This window comes from Quercus lobata, chromosome 3 (assembly GCF_001633185.2).
Source record: "Quercus lobata isolate SW786 chromosome 3, ValleyOak3.0 Primary Assembly, whole genome shotgun sequence".
In the NCBI taxonomy this organism is placed as follows: domain Eukaryota; kingdom Viridiplantae; phylum Streptophyta; class Magnoliopsida; order Fagales; family Fagaceae; genus Quercus; species Quercus lobata.
Genome location: NC_044906.1, coordinates 70232532 through 70247779, shown reverse-complemented (window position 1 = coordinate 70247779; position 15248 = coordinate 70232532). Strand labels below are relative to the sequence as shown.

Here is a 15248-nt window from a genome sequence, read left to right as displayed (position 1 = left end):
AAAAAAAATTGAAATACAAATGGGGTCATATATCGCATTTGTAGCAGTAGAGCTAAATAGGTATAATTTTTAGCTGAACTACTACAGTGCACATCTATCTATAGATGTGCACTGTAGTAGACATCTAAAAAAAATTAATTTTTTATTCACCCCTCCGGATTAAAATAATACCTGTTTGTTTATTTTTTTCATTCTTTTATTCTCATCTCACCGTCCTTTCTCTCACTCTCAAGCTCCCATCTGAGAAATTTCTCTCAAGCTCTCACCTTTCTGAAACTCTCAAGCTCACTCTCACCATCTCACCTGAAACTCACCATCTCTCAAGCTCAAGCTCTCAGATAGATGCCGTCCCAGCCGAAGCTCAACCCATCGTCGTCCCAGCCACCGATCGCCTCAGACCGATGTCGTCTCAGCCGCCCATCTCTCTCAGATTGCGTCAATGCTTGCTCGGAGTGCTTGCTTGTCGATCAGTACTGCTTCACTAGACCCACGCCGGCATCAGTGTTGCTTCACTAGACCCACACCGGCATCAGAGCTGCTTCACCAGACCCACGCCACTGATCAGAGTGCTTGCTCTCCGATCGGGTGGGTTTCTAGTGATCTTTTATTTTGTTTGGTCTGGGTTGAGGAAAAAAATTGGAGATTTGGGTTTTTTTTTTTTTTTTTTTTTTTTTTTTTGCCTACTGTGTACTGGTGGTGGTGGTGGTGTTGGTGGTGGTTGTGGCTGATGATAGAGGTGGTTGTGGCCATTTCTGTGTATGTTTTTTGTTTAGTGGGATATATTATTTTATTGTAGTGGTTATATTATTTTATTATGATGTTTATATTATTTTATTGTGTTGAAAGTTAAAATAGATCCACTGTTGCAGCATGTGTGTAAGTAAAATAGATAAAGTAACTTTTGATGGAGCTAAAAAGCTAAATTTTTAGCTCCACTGCTGTGGATGCTCTAACTTTTGATTACTAGACTTCCCAGAAAAGCAAGTCAAGGGGTCATATATATGTAAAAGTTGTGTTTACTAGACTTTCTAAAACACCAAGTCAATGGGGGGCATATTAGTCATTTAAAATTCTCCAAGAAGAGTTTTATTTATCAACTTTATAATGAATATATTACGGGTGTAAATAAATGTTTGACAATTACTATCATTTTAAGGTCTACGATACAACAATGACAATAATAAAGTATAATAGTACCAAAATTTTAGAATTTGCTACGAGTTTTGTTAGTATCGGCCGCATATATTTGTTTCCTCCTTTCTATATTGATTTGGACAGACCTGCAATACTATAATAATAATAATAATATTATTATTATTATTATAAGTTTATCACAATATTCATTGGTTTTGATTTAATTAGACTATTTTAATTCAGAGAAAATAGGGCTATACTATATATATCCTTAAAACTTTTGTATACCAAACTTTCTAGAAAAGCAAGTCAAGGGGTTATATATATCCTTAAAACTTTTGCTTACTCGACTTTCTAGAAATGGAAAAGTTAGGATGTTCTAAAGGCATTAGTTTAGGAAATATTTTGAGAAATTTTTTATGAAGAAAAAATAGTTGAAATTTTGCTTTAGATATGTGTATTCTCTTTTGCTTCTTTGGTGGGGTAAGAATGTTTATGATTTAATTTAAACACTTGGAATTGATGGTAGAATGTGTTGATAGACATGCATAGTCTATGCTTTCTCTGAATTGCTACTCACTCTAAACGTTGCAGATTGGACTATTCGGTATTTAGTTTAAACACTTAAGAATTGATGGTAGAATGTGTAGATAGTTGATAAGTGTTCTAAATTCTCTTTGTTTCGGTGATTTTGTACCATTGGAACGAAAACTATTCGCAAATTAGTACAACATTGTTTTGATTAGGTCCTCTCATTAAATATGGAGGCCAATTTTCCTTTAAAGGCTCTGTTTCTCATGTAATTATCTGCTATCAGTAATTTGGAAATTGGTTACCAATTTAAGTATCCATGACTCAATTTTCCATCTCTTATACTCAACAAATTTCAGCTCATTCACGGTCACTGATTAGGGAAAGGAGCTTGTCATGTATGGTATGGATATAAGGCCGAGAGGGAAAATGAAGCTTACCGAGAAAAGCTAGTTAATACGGTCTTTAGCTGGGTAGAAAATTGAGAAATTTCAAATTTTAAATACTTCTATTAATCGATTACATCCAACCTGGTCAAACAAAAATGGTGGAAAATTTAACTGCTCTCTATTATGATCTTGACAAAGTGAGCAAATTTCCAAAGTGGAACTTACGTGAAATGATAATTGAGTGTGAAATTATGGCTTAAAAACAAATTTCAGTTCTTTCATAGATCCTCCAAAGTCCAAAGTCCAAAGTCCAAACCCCACCAACTACGACAACGGAAGAATCTCCTAAAGTGCAAATTGACATAAGGCCGAGAGGATGAAAATTGATAGGGAGACTTACCAAGAAAATTGAACAGGGGTTACTGTACATTCACCAACTTTTGTCAAGAGGACATATAGAAAAGCTAGTTAATATAGTCTTTAGCTGCGTGGAAAATGGAGTGTGAAAGTATGGCTTAAAAAATTTTAGGCTTCATTAGTGCAAAATATCTCGACTCTAACTGCAGCAAAAACCTTTAATTACTAAATATGCAGATTCATTACTAAAAGGGTTTGTTGATATGGTGTTTGTCACCTAAAAAAAAAAAATTCTGCTACTAATATCATTTTGAATGGAAATGAGATTGTTTAAGTCTTTTGTAAAAACATTTTATTTGACGTTCTTGCTTTTGTTGTCAAAGGTCTTGTAACACAATGGTATAACTTTTTTCTTCTTTGTTAGGAGAACTAGAGTTCAAATCTTGATTTTCCTATTATTGTAATTATTGAATTATTAAAAAAAAAAAAAAAGAGCCTAGATTCATTACTTCGATTTACCAAATGATAATAAGTTTTAATGTGGTGTCAAAGGCCTCAGGACTTAGGGACGAAGCTATTGTTGGATGTCGGGCGACAGTCTCCCCCCACCCCGGTTTTTTTTTTTTTAGTATATATATAATATATTATTTTTAGCCATTTGTTTCAATAAAATTGCACTTTGCCCCCTTCAACAATATTATTGATATTTTTAAAAGTTATAGAAAAATATTAGCCCAGTAGCAAAAATTAAGCCCAAACAACACCCCAAAACAAACACAAGCAAAAAAAAAAAAAAAAAAAAAAAAAATCAAAAATCAAAAATCAAAAATCAAATTCCAGCCCATCCATTGGTTCCTCCAAACGCGAAGTATGATCTATGAACAAGGACAAAGAGAGAGGAAGAAGATTAACAAGGGAAGAACTTACCAAGAAAATTAATCAAGGTGACAACATCCTCAAAACTTTTGTCTTTGCTTTAACCTAGTCAATATATTGTCTGCCAATATTATTAAGGCACTGAAAATTGTAAATAGAGATATAGCATTTGACTCATTTTGTCTATGATTGATGGCTAAAAATTGTATTATTTTCGTTTAGTGTTGTTCACTTTACTCTATTATCTCATAAGTTTTGGTCCAATACAGAGGGAAAAGGAGATTAATCCTCATGTTACTTCTAATATTATCTTCTTATACTCACTATTTATTCTTTTAAAATGAAATTAATGATGGGATTAGCCAAAGATTAATAAGGAGAAAAATTCCTATTCTATTAAAATTTTTTTGGCTAAAATATTTTTTTCCCCAAATATTGTATGAATTTTGTTTTTCGTCACTCAACTTTAAAAAGTTCATTTGTCACTCCTCCTAAACTATTAAAAATTATACTTGTCAATTTCATTTTTAATTCCCAAACTATTGTAAATTTTTCTTTTCATCCTTAAACTATTGAAAATTTTCTTTAAGAAATTTAAGGATGAAAAACGAACATTTTAAATTTTGGGGAGGAAAAGAAAATTTTATTCAAACTTTAGGTTAGAAAACAATATTTTAGCCTTTTTTTTTATTCATTGTCTATCATTGCTTAAGTGAGGTTTTCATAAATTCTTCTTATATATGATGTTCCACAAAGTTTTATATACTTTTCGGTTCTCTCCCTCGGTAGGAATTTTTTTTTTCCTCTTGCCTTAGTACAAGTCCTCTCTCCCTCTTCCCATACGGATCTCTCTAAGTCTCAGTAGCCTACAAAGGTTTGGTTAAAACCCTTCAGCAACATGGATCAAGCAATCACTGGAGGATCTCAGCATCTTCAACTCACTACAGAGGAGGAAGATGAAATCTCCATTTCAACCATGAGATCGGACCTTTTAGAGGAGTGCACACGAGCCTTCAAGTCCTCTCTAAGAATTGCCTAGAAGATGGGTTTGGTTTTAAGGTTTGTAGATATGGGAATGAAAGTCTTCCATTTTAAGTTTTGTTCTTGTTTTCAAATGGAGTGGCTTCCTTTCTTTTGCTTTATTTGTGGGGTTTTGGGTCTTGGAGAGAATCATTATTCTGGGTTTCAAGGTAAGTCCAAATGTCACAAGCATTTTGGAGACTGGACCAGAGAAAACAGTGGTCTTAAGGGAGTTTTTGAGAAACATGGAGTTGCTTGCAGGGGTGGATCGAAGGAGGAAAGAATGGAAGAAGACACTGGTGTCCAGCACATTCCGATGGTCGTTTGTCTGGCGAGTCTAGGTACGGAGCACTCAATTGCTTTATCAAATCACACAAGCTCCAACAACACAAATCGGGGGCTAGGCAGCTGGTCAGTTGTGCTGTCAGTGGAGAACCAGAGTAATGATGCTCTGGTGAGCCCCTTGAGCCCAGCGCCCTCCCCTGTTGTGCACTCTCGTGTTTTCCCAAAGGTTCTCAGTATGGGCTTTCAAATGTCTTTCTCTGTGGCCCACAAATCACCCAGCCCGAAACCCACAAGTAAACCCTCTCCTACGAATGAGCCCACCAATATCCCTTTATGCCCAATGATAGGGAATTTAAAAAAGGTTGCTAGAGCCCAGGAAAAGAATGTCCAAAATTTTAATATGCAAGCACTAGAATACTTATGGGCTCTCAGGTTCATTGAGGAGAGGGGTGTGCTGTTGTCTGTTGTTTTTCTAGTTGTTGTTTGCTTTCTCTGATGTATCTCTTTCTAGTTGAATGAATAGTTCATGTTTTTATCAAAAAAAAAAAAAAAAAAAAAAATTGTATGGGTCTTGGTAGAATGTGATTACTGTGGGAAAAAAATCATTTCCAAAAACTACATGTGCATTCGAAAACTATCGTGGTAGCAAAACATCATTTAGCGGCCCCATCCGAAATAATTGAGTCTTATTTAGGCGGAATTTTCTAAAACTAAAAATCTAAAATATTGCTTTATTATAAGCTTTTGTAATGAATCTTTATGTATTGTGTATAATATGTATCAACAAATTTTTAAATTTGGATATCAAACAAATAAAATTGATTTACAAATAAATTTTTGTATCAATGAATGATCAGTGGTACAATTATTAGTGTTTATATTATACTACAATAGAATAATCTTCTTATTTGATTTTCTTAAAAGATTCATTGATTAAAAAATTATACCAATATGGTCTTATTTCTAACACTTGATATCCTCTACTTTGATTGGAAAGCGGATTGAGAGATTTTTGAAATGGAATTAGATCAATGTCTGATTGCACATTGTTAAAAACTCTTTGAAATTTTGTACTGGAAGTTCTTCGAGGCTTTAGAATCTTCAATACACAACGTTTCACTGATTTAGAATTTTGGTGAAAATACTATTTTGGTCCTTACATTTTAGGGTCATAGTTAATTTAGTCCTTACATTTTAACAGCAATTAATTTGGTCTTTGTTATTTTCAATTTGCAATCAATTTGGTCCCTACCATAAACTCACTAACAAAAAATGCTTACATGGCAAACGGTGTGCACAAGTGGCACACTTGAAGCTAACGTGACTAAAAAATAATAATTAATTCACGTTAAAAATTCCACATCAGCATTAAAAAAATATTCAAAATCTTATTTTCTTTTCTCTTTCTCTCCCCTTTCTTACTAACCAAACAAATCTAAATTCATTTGCTTTCATGTTTCTGCAGATCCAATAATCACACAAATTCTTACAAAAATAATCACACAAATCAACACACGATGACCAAACAGATCTAAATTATATAAATAAATAAACAAATCTAAACTCGCTTCATTTTTTTTTCATATTCTCCTATTTTTCGTTTCCCTCTCATCTGTGCAGAACTATCTCTTAGAAAGAAGGAGAAGATGAAGAAGAGCTTTGGTTTGGAGGCTCTGGTATTACTTGAGACTCCCATCCCAATCCCAGACCATACAAAAACATTTTTTTAAAATAAATAAAAAAATTCATTTCGAACAACTTCTTCTTCTTCTCTTTTCAATATTTTATACACACTAAAATTTCTCTTCCATGTCTTTCAAAGGAGTAAATTTTTTTACTGCAAACAATTTTTCCTTTTTCCTTTATAGTAGATCTCATCTAACTTCGGGTTTAGCACTTTTTGAAGTGAAGATTCTTTGTTACATTTGGTCTGCATGTCATGACCAAATTTGAGATTGCAGATTGAAACCACGGACGAGTTCATGAAGGTCCAAGAATAACTCAGTTTCTTGGTCGGGTCAGAAGCATTGGAGCAAATGAATTTAAAGATATTAAAATTTTTTTTTTTTAATGAGATTTAAAGATCTTTTTGGTACAATAAGAAAGGGGCAAGAAAGATTAAAAGAAAAAAAGGATTTTGATTTTTTTTTTTAAATTTCAAATGATGAGGTGTAATTTTTTAATGTCAATTAAAATCTTTTATAATTGTTTTTTAGCCATGTCAACTTTAAGTGTGTTACCTGTGCACACCATTTGCCATGTAAGCATTTTTCACTAATAAGTTAACGGTGGGACCAAATTGACTGTAAATTAAAAATAATAAGGACCAAATTGACTACTGCCAAAATATAGGGACCAAATTGACTGTAACTCCAAAATGTGAGGACTAAAATGCTGTTTTCGCGTAAAATCTTTTGAAGTTTCAAGAGGCCCTTTGAGCATTGATTCCAATATTAAAAAGAAAGTTTCATATCTCTCTTCTCCCATTTTTGTAACTATTGAATTATTAAAAAGAAAAAAGGGGGAAAAGAAGAGAGGAAGAGAGTCTACATTCGGTTACTTTGATTTACCAAATGATAATGACCTTTAACGCAGTATCAAATTTTGCATTGTCTCAAATGTCTAATTGCAAATACAATGACATTCATTGACTCACGACTAGGTCCTCTCATAGAATATGAGGAACCATCTTCGTTTGAATATTCTTCTTCTAATTATTTGCTAACAAGAATTCAGAAAGGTCCTTTGATTCTCATGTAACTATTTCCTAACAAGAATTTGGAAAATTGGTGCGGGAGTTTATATCAAATTAAGGGCCTCAGGACCCAAATTTCCGTCTTCTACACTTCAAGATGACAAATTCCAGCCCATCCATTGGTCCCTCCAAACACAAAGTATGATATATGGATAAGGACAAAGAGAGAGGAAGAAGATTGACAAGGGAGGAACTTACCAAGAAAATTAAGCAAGGTTATAACATCCTCAAAACTTTTGTCTTTACTTAAACCTAGTCAATATATTGTCTGCCAAGATTATTAAGGCACTAAAAATTTTAGATAGAGATATAGGATTTGACTCATTTTGTCTATGATTGATGACCAAATATTTTAGTATTACTTTTGTGTAGTGATTTTATCTTCACTCTATTGTCTCATGTTTAAGTTTTGGTCCAAGGAAGAGGGGAAGAGGAGATTAATCCTCAGCTTACTTCTAATATTGTCTTCTTACCCTCACTATTTATTCTTTTAAAATGAAATTAATGATGGGATTATGAAAAGATTAATAAGAAGAAAACTTCCTATTCTATTATTTTTTTTGGCTAAAATATTATTTTTATTCCTAAATTTTACATGAATATTTCTTCTCACTCCTCGTAAACTATTAAAAATATTATAATTGTCAATTTTTAGTTTTAAAAGTTCATTTTTAATTCCAAAACTATTGTAAAAAAGTTATTTTTTTTCATCCATAAATTATTGAAAAATTTCTTTATTTATAAGAACTTTAGGTTCAAAAACAATATTTTAGCCTTATTAATTATTTATTCGTTGTCTATCATTGTTGAAGTGAGGTTTTCGTAAATTATTCTTATATATATGATGTTCCTTAACCATTTTTTTTTTTTTTTTGGGTAGACAAGCCAGCCTGAATAGGTGTTGGTAGAATGTGATTTATGAATTTTGGTTATTATACCAGATATCCTCCACTTTGTTGATAAGATATTTGTTACCTCAACAACCAAAAAATATCACCGCTAAAATTACTTTTCAAGAAAATGTGCCTTTTGAGAAAACATTTATTCGGCATTCCTAATGTTATTAGGTCCTCCATTACTTCGATTTATCAAGTGATTGGCCATTACATATGGAATATGGGCTAATATTTATAACATTTTATTAATATTTATCACCCAAAAATTCGTTACAGATAATCATTGTTTGTAAATATGGAATTAGTAAAGGAGGCCCAAACCCATAACAAATAAAACACTAACACAACGGTGTATGGAAAGATGAGCACTTTTTGATGGATTCTAGAGTAGTAGGAATAAGATGAGCACCTTCACTATCACAACGGTGTATCATGGAAAGAAAATTCCAGTCAATACTGATAGCTCTTATGATTTAATTATATCAGACGGTCCTTTCAAATCAATATGGTGAAATCCAATTCGATTTAGACCACTTAAAATAATAAATAAAAAAAATAAAGATAAATATATAGTTACTTTAGTCCTTTCAACTTGGCTCCCATTCCCATTATCTGCATTATCGTGTGTGTATAAATATCCACTCATATGATCGCTTCTTTATCGCTTATAACACTTGCCACCCAATTCTCCATTTACTTCCTCTGCTGTAAAGATGTTCAGTATGGGGAAAATGAATCATCAATACCTGCCTTTATTCCTTGCCACTTGTTTGTTCTTCATTTCTCTTTCTCAAACTTCCTCAAATACTTCCTCTCATCATCATTGCCTCCCTGACCAAAGTGCTCATTTGCTGCAACTAAGGCAAGAATTTGTTGAAAGGAATTATTCTGATTATTCTGATTACTATGATTACTATAATGGTTCTTATCCAAAGATGAAGTCTTGGAAGGCAGATAGTGATTGTTGTTCCTGGGATGGGGTCACATGCGATACAGAGAATGGTGAGGTGATTGGCTTAGACCTGACCAACAGTCGGCTTAATGGGCCTCTCAACTCTAACAGCACCCTCTTCAGTTTTCGTCACCTTCGGAAACTCAACCTTGCCCTCAACAACTTCACTTTCTCCACAATCCCGTCTGAATTTGGCCAGCTTGTAAGGTTGACGCATCTCAACCTCTCTTTTTCCTTCTTACAAGGCCGAATCCCGACGGAAATTTCATGGCTATCCAATTTGGTTTCACTTGATCTCTCTTTCAATTATTTTAATTACTTTGTTGGTGGTGATTATCATTATAAATTGTTGGTTCTCAGAAGAATTGATCTTGAAGCACTTATCCAGAACATGACATATTTGAGAGAGCTTCATCTAGCCGACGTGAACATTTCATCCTCACTACCTCAATCCCTGGCAAATTTGTCTTCCTTGACTTCTCTTTCTTTGTCTTCGTGCCATTTGCAGGGTGAATTTCCCTGGAATATTTTCCTGTTGCCCAAGATACAAACCATTGATCTGTCATATAACAATGAACTCATTGGTTTTCTTCCCAAATTTCTATATCGCAGTTCCCTAAAGGAATTGCATCTTCGTGCAACAAATTTTTCTGGGGAATTTCCCAATTCAATGGACAACCTTGGGTCTTTGAATGTTTTGGATCTTTCCAAAACAAATTTATTTGGGGAATTGCCAAATTCAATCAGCAACCTCAAGTCCTTGAATTATTTGGATCTTCATTCAAGTAATTTTTCAGGGGCAATTCCCCCTTCTTTTGGAAACCTATCACAGCTTACTTATCTTTCCCTCTCATATAACAATTTCCATGGTCAGCTTCCTTCCACATTTGGAAACCTTGCAAAACTCACTTCTCTGGAACTTGATAGTAACCTTTTCAATCAAGAAGTACCATCTTTCCTTGGAAATCTTACTCAACTTGAACAACTTAGCCTTTCAGATAACAACTTTGGCGGCATCTTCCCGATTTGGCTAACAAATATTACTAAACTCAGATATTTATATCTCTCAGGAAATCAGTTGAAAGGGCCAATCCCATCCGAAATAAGCAGACTTCGTAATTTGTTTGCCCTTGTTTTGTCACAAAACTCACTCACAGAGGCCATTCCCTCAAATTTGTTTACTATCCCTTCATTGTCTGTACTAGTTCTGGATCAAAATCAGCTTACTGGCCCGCTCAAATTCCAAAATATCTCTTCGTCACCATTATATGAATTGACATTGAGTGAAAACAAATTGAATGCATCGATTCCAAGATCAATTGCCAATTTCACTAAGCTACAAGTGCTATATCTTTCTTCGACCAACCTAAAGGGCAATGTGGATTTAAACATTTTCTTGGAGCTTAAAGAGCTTCGCGAACTCCGTCTTTCAGGTAACAAAGTATCTGTTTCAAAAGCAAATATCAATTCAACCCTCCCCAAATTTTTAGATTTGCAATTGTCTTCTTGCAATTTGCTTGAATTTCCTGATTTTCTAAAAGCCCAAAATGAATTGCGAATTTTAGACCTTTCCAACAATAGCATTAAAGGTAAAATACCTAAATGGTTTTGGAATGTTGGAAAAGAGACATTGTATTTCCTAAATCTTTCTGTTAACCTTTTAAGCAAATTTGAGCAACCACCATTAGTTCTTCCATGGAAAAACATGCAAATTTTAGACTTGAGTTCTAACATGTTGCAAGAGTCATTTCCGATTCTTCCATTGTCTACAATTTATTTTTTTGCCTCAAAAAATAATTTGACCGGAGGTATCCCACCAATGATTTGTAAGGTGCGTGCTCTACAAATTCTTGATGTGTCAAATAACCAATTGATTGGTCAGATTCCACAATGTTTGCTTAACTTAAGCAATTCTCTTGTAGTATTGCATATGAGAAATAACCACTTTCAAGGAAACTTGCCTGAAATGTTCATAAATGGATGTCGTTTGAAGACACTGGACTTGAATCACAATCAGATAGAAGGGCAGATTCCACGATCCTTAGTTAAATGTCAAATGCTATATGATCTGAATCTTGGAAATAACAAATTGAACGATACATTCCCTTTCTGGTTGGAGTCTTTACCAGAGTTAAAGATTCTTGTCTTGCGAGCAAATGGATTCTACGGTCCTATATGGGATCCTCAGATAAATTTCGGCTTATCCAAGCTGCATGTCATTGACCTCTCTCATAATAATTTTTCTGGCAAGTTACCATCCGAGTACTTTCAAAACTGGAGTGCAATCCTACGGTTCACTGGCAAAGACAAATCACAACCAAGGTACATGGGAGGTGACTCCAATTATTACAAAGACTCAGTGACTATAGCGAGTAAAGGACTAGAAATGGATTTTGTAAAAAATTTGACCATTTTCACAGCTATTGATCTCTCTAACAATAGGTTTTATGGAGAAATCCCAAATAGCGTGGGGAACCTCAAGGCACTAATTGTACTCAATTTATCAGGGAATAACTTTATGAACCATATCCCATCATCATTGGGAAACCTAAGTGAGCTTGAATCTTTGGATCTTTCTCGAAATAGCCTCTTTGGTGAAATCCCTCAGCAACTAACAAGTCTCACATTTCTTGAGTATTTAAACCTCTCTCAAAATCAACTTACTGGTCCAATTCCACAAGGTGGGCAGTTTTTGACATTTAAAAGTTCCTCTTTCGAGGGAAACTCTAGATTGTGTGGCCTTCAATTGTCAAAGAAATGTGGAAATAATGAGATACCAACTTCTGAAATGAAACACGAATCATCATTGGGAGAAGGATTTGGTTGGAAAGCGGTAGTGATTGGATATGCTTGTGGATTGGTAATTGGATTGCTTACCGGACATGTTGTCACCACAAGAAGGACGGATTGGCTAGTGAGAAATTTTGGAGTGAACTTACATAGGTGAAGATTAAGGTTGTGTTTGGCATTGGCTTAAAAAGCCAGCTTTTTTTACTATTTAAGTTATTTTTGCTACTATTCAGCTTATTTTTGTAATTATTTATGAGTCCTATTGCACTTTTTGGTATTATTCATGAGTCCCATTGTATTATTTCAACTACTTTTTAGTTTTATCTACAGTACTTTTAGTAAAAAGTTTTTAGTTTCAGCTAAATAAGCTATTCCCAAACAGACTCTAAGACAAGCAAAGGCACTTGCTATAGATTTACAACAATTGTAATAATTGTATTTTAGTGTGTAATAAGAGAAACCTAGTTGAGTATATTGAAATAATTATAAGAGTCTTAGAATTATATTTTATTATACAAGAAGAAAAAAAGCGTGCACACCAATATTATATAAGTATGTCACCAACTCACTATAGCTTAACACAAATCACTACATCGCATCTCAAAATTAAAAAAAAAAAAATTATAGCTCAAGGGACAATCTAGAGTCGTGATTTGTGGTTAAAACAAAGTTTTGAATTTCATTTCAAAAACTGTTTCGGATTGACTATTAGAATATAATATTTTGGTACTAGTATGTACCGGTATACTGTTTCAAGATTACTGTTAGGACAGAGTTTGGCTACAAACTTGGTTGTAAATTAAGACTATAACTTCCATTAAAAAAATTAACATGACCATGTAATTTGAAAATCTAACAATTAAATTGTATGTTTTTTATACTCTTAACACACATGTAAAATTTTGTGCCAATTATATATTATTTACTGTATGTTCCATTAGCTTTATATTTCCCCAATGCAATTGCTAAATTCTATTCTCATATAAAGAATATTGCCATTTGATACTTCCTAGATCAGACTATTCACTTTGCAACAACACCAACAAAATATACTTTAAATCATTAGGAAGTAAACCATTAAATATGCACGCAAATTGGAGACTCACACAATGTCCAGAATTAAATGGGTAACCCTCATCTCAGGCCCAAAATGTGATATCTAACACAAGGACCCAACCATAGTATTCAATGCTGGCGGATTCACTGGAAACATCTTCCATGAATTCAGAGTGATGGCTTCATCCCATCTTCATCACTATCAATTCAATCTTCCATAATCAAGATGTTGTACTTATGATATCAAAGGCTCTTGATTGGTGCGTCAATAAGTACACAGAAATATTACGTGCTGTCACTATATACTTTATCATAAATCCTAATAATTATACTATCTTTGATTATATCCCTCTTGCCAATGAGAGTATTATATCGCATGGTTTGGTCACTATAGACCCTAAATTAATACCAAACTGAAAAAGTTCACACATTTCCATGCCTTAGTTGACAAAGCCTATGGCCCAAATTCCAAATCAAAACTATCTCTCTAAATTTAACCCTTCAAAATCTAGGTTAATTCTTGTGTTGATTTGTTGTAATGGTGGTGCAGGTCATGTACTTTTGAACCAAAATGAAGTAAAATTTGAAGCTAAAAAGATTAGTTTTAATGTGATTATTTTTTAGCCAACACCTATGAACCCTATCTACAAAGTTTATGAACTGATACATTCAAGCAATGCAATGATTGGTATACGTGATGCAGCCCTTACACATACAATTTTTCTCCGGCCTGGCTCGGTCTTCATGCAATGGTGCCACTTGGGACTGAATGGGCAGTGGAGGTTTGCTATGCAAGATTGGCTAGGAATTTGGGGTCAAAGTAAATGGAGTAGAGGATACAAGCTGAGCAGAGTAGCTTGATAGAGAATTATAACAAGGATGACATGGTAATAAGAGACCCAGTTGCTTTAAAAGGAAAAGATTGGTCCCTTATGACTTATGAGTGTATAATTGAAGGAACACATTTGTTTGAATACTCAGGGTTGACTAAAATAAATTTTGCCAGCATATTATTCCGCTTAGAGTCTTAGAAAACCAAAAAATGTCAATAGAGTTAGAAGACTCTTGACTTGTATTAATAACAAAATTAAGTTTGAGGAAGTTGCAAATCTGCGCTATATTCACAATGTGTAAGCAATATTTTAGTTTACTAGATATCAAACGGTTTGTAGTGACCCTTTTAGTTAGTTGAAGATCGATGGCCACCAACAATTTGATCCCATCTTCATCTTAAAAGGGGCCGGGTCTTTTAAATTTTAATGAGTACCTAAAGTTGTTTGTCCAAAAAAAATTAAATATTCAATAAATAGTTGTAATGCATAATGTTTTTTTTTTTTTTTTAAAAAAACATTTGCCAATAATTTTTTTATTTACACTCATAAAATTGTTGGGGATATTGTACAAAATAATAATGGAAGAACAAGGTTAACACAAAAGACAAATAGAAAATAGAAAATAGATAACTTGGAGGCACAATATCGTTTTTCTTAAACAATATTTGCCCTCCACACTATTGTTGCTAAAGGGTTATTGCAAATTTGTCCCTAGGATACAACTAGGATGTTGGATTCTTCAGATATCAATTCTAGAGAATAACCATAGGATTTCTTGTGTTTCTCTTTAACTTACTATTTTGTGGAGTTATTTTTCAAGTGAAAATAAACCTCTATTTATACCCATAGGGTTATATTTCATCAAAAGGCACATATAGAGAGTTAAAATGTTTCATAAAACCGTTCACAAGACTTGAAACCTCTTCAACCTTTGAGTTTCGATCGATCGAGAGGTTCTTTCGATCGATCGAATTCTCTTTTCGATCGTTTGAACAGGTTTTGACTAGCGATCGAACTAGGCAGAAGCTCCAGGATTTTTTCTTTACCATTTCGATCGATCAAGCCAAAGCTTCAACTGATCAAAAATACTTAATTCAGAATTTTCACTTAGAAAATTCCAGAACTTAAATTTTCACTTTATGAAACAATATTCTCCAAACTCAAACAACATTATTTCAATCTATCCTTGTATATACCTATATATACAACAAAAATTGGTGTGTTTTTTCTTGATATTTGTACACAGTTTAACATTTTTTTTTTTAAATGTACAAGAATTTTAGTTAATAGTCTTGTTAAGCAAAGTCACAAAACAAGTGTAGTTTGCTAATTTAAGAAGACAGAAGCTTGTGAACAAGCTGTGAGGAAGGGCTA

The 15248-nt window shown here is 33.5% G+C and overlaps 1 protein-coding gene across 1 annotated transcript; it reads left to right on the top strand.

Annotated features, from left to right (window-relative positions):
- Nucleotides 1–8965: 8965 nt before the first annotated feature.
- On the top strand, nt 8966–12142 carry LOC115981371 (receptor-like protein 6). Its single transcript, XM_031103515.1, has one exon. It carries the CDS (start codon nt 8966–8968, stop codon nt 12140–12142), a length of 3177 nt encoding a protein of 1058 aa, XP_030959375.1.
- The last annotated feature ends 3106 nt before the right edge of the window (nt 12143–15248 follow it).

Bases quoted from the DNA above. Each gene is read 5' to 3' on its own strand.
- LOC115981371 (XM_031103515.1), top strand. From the start codon at position 8,966: ATGGGGAAAATGAATCATCAATACCTGCCTTTATTCCTTGCCACTTGT.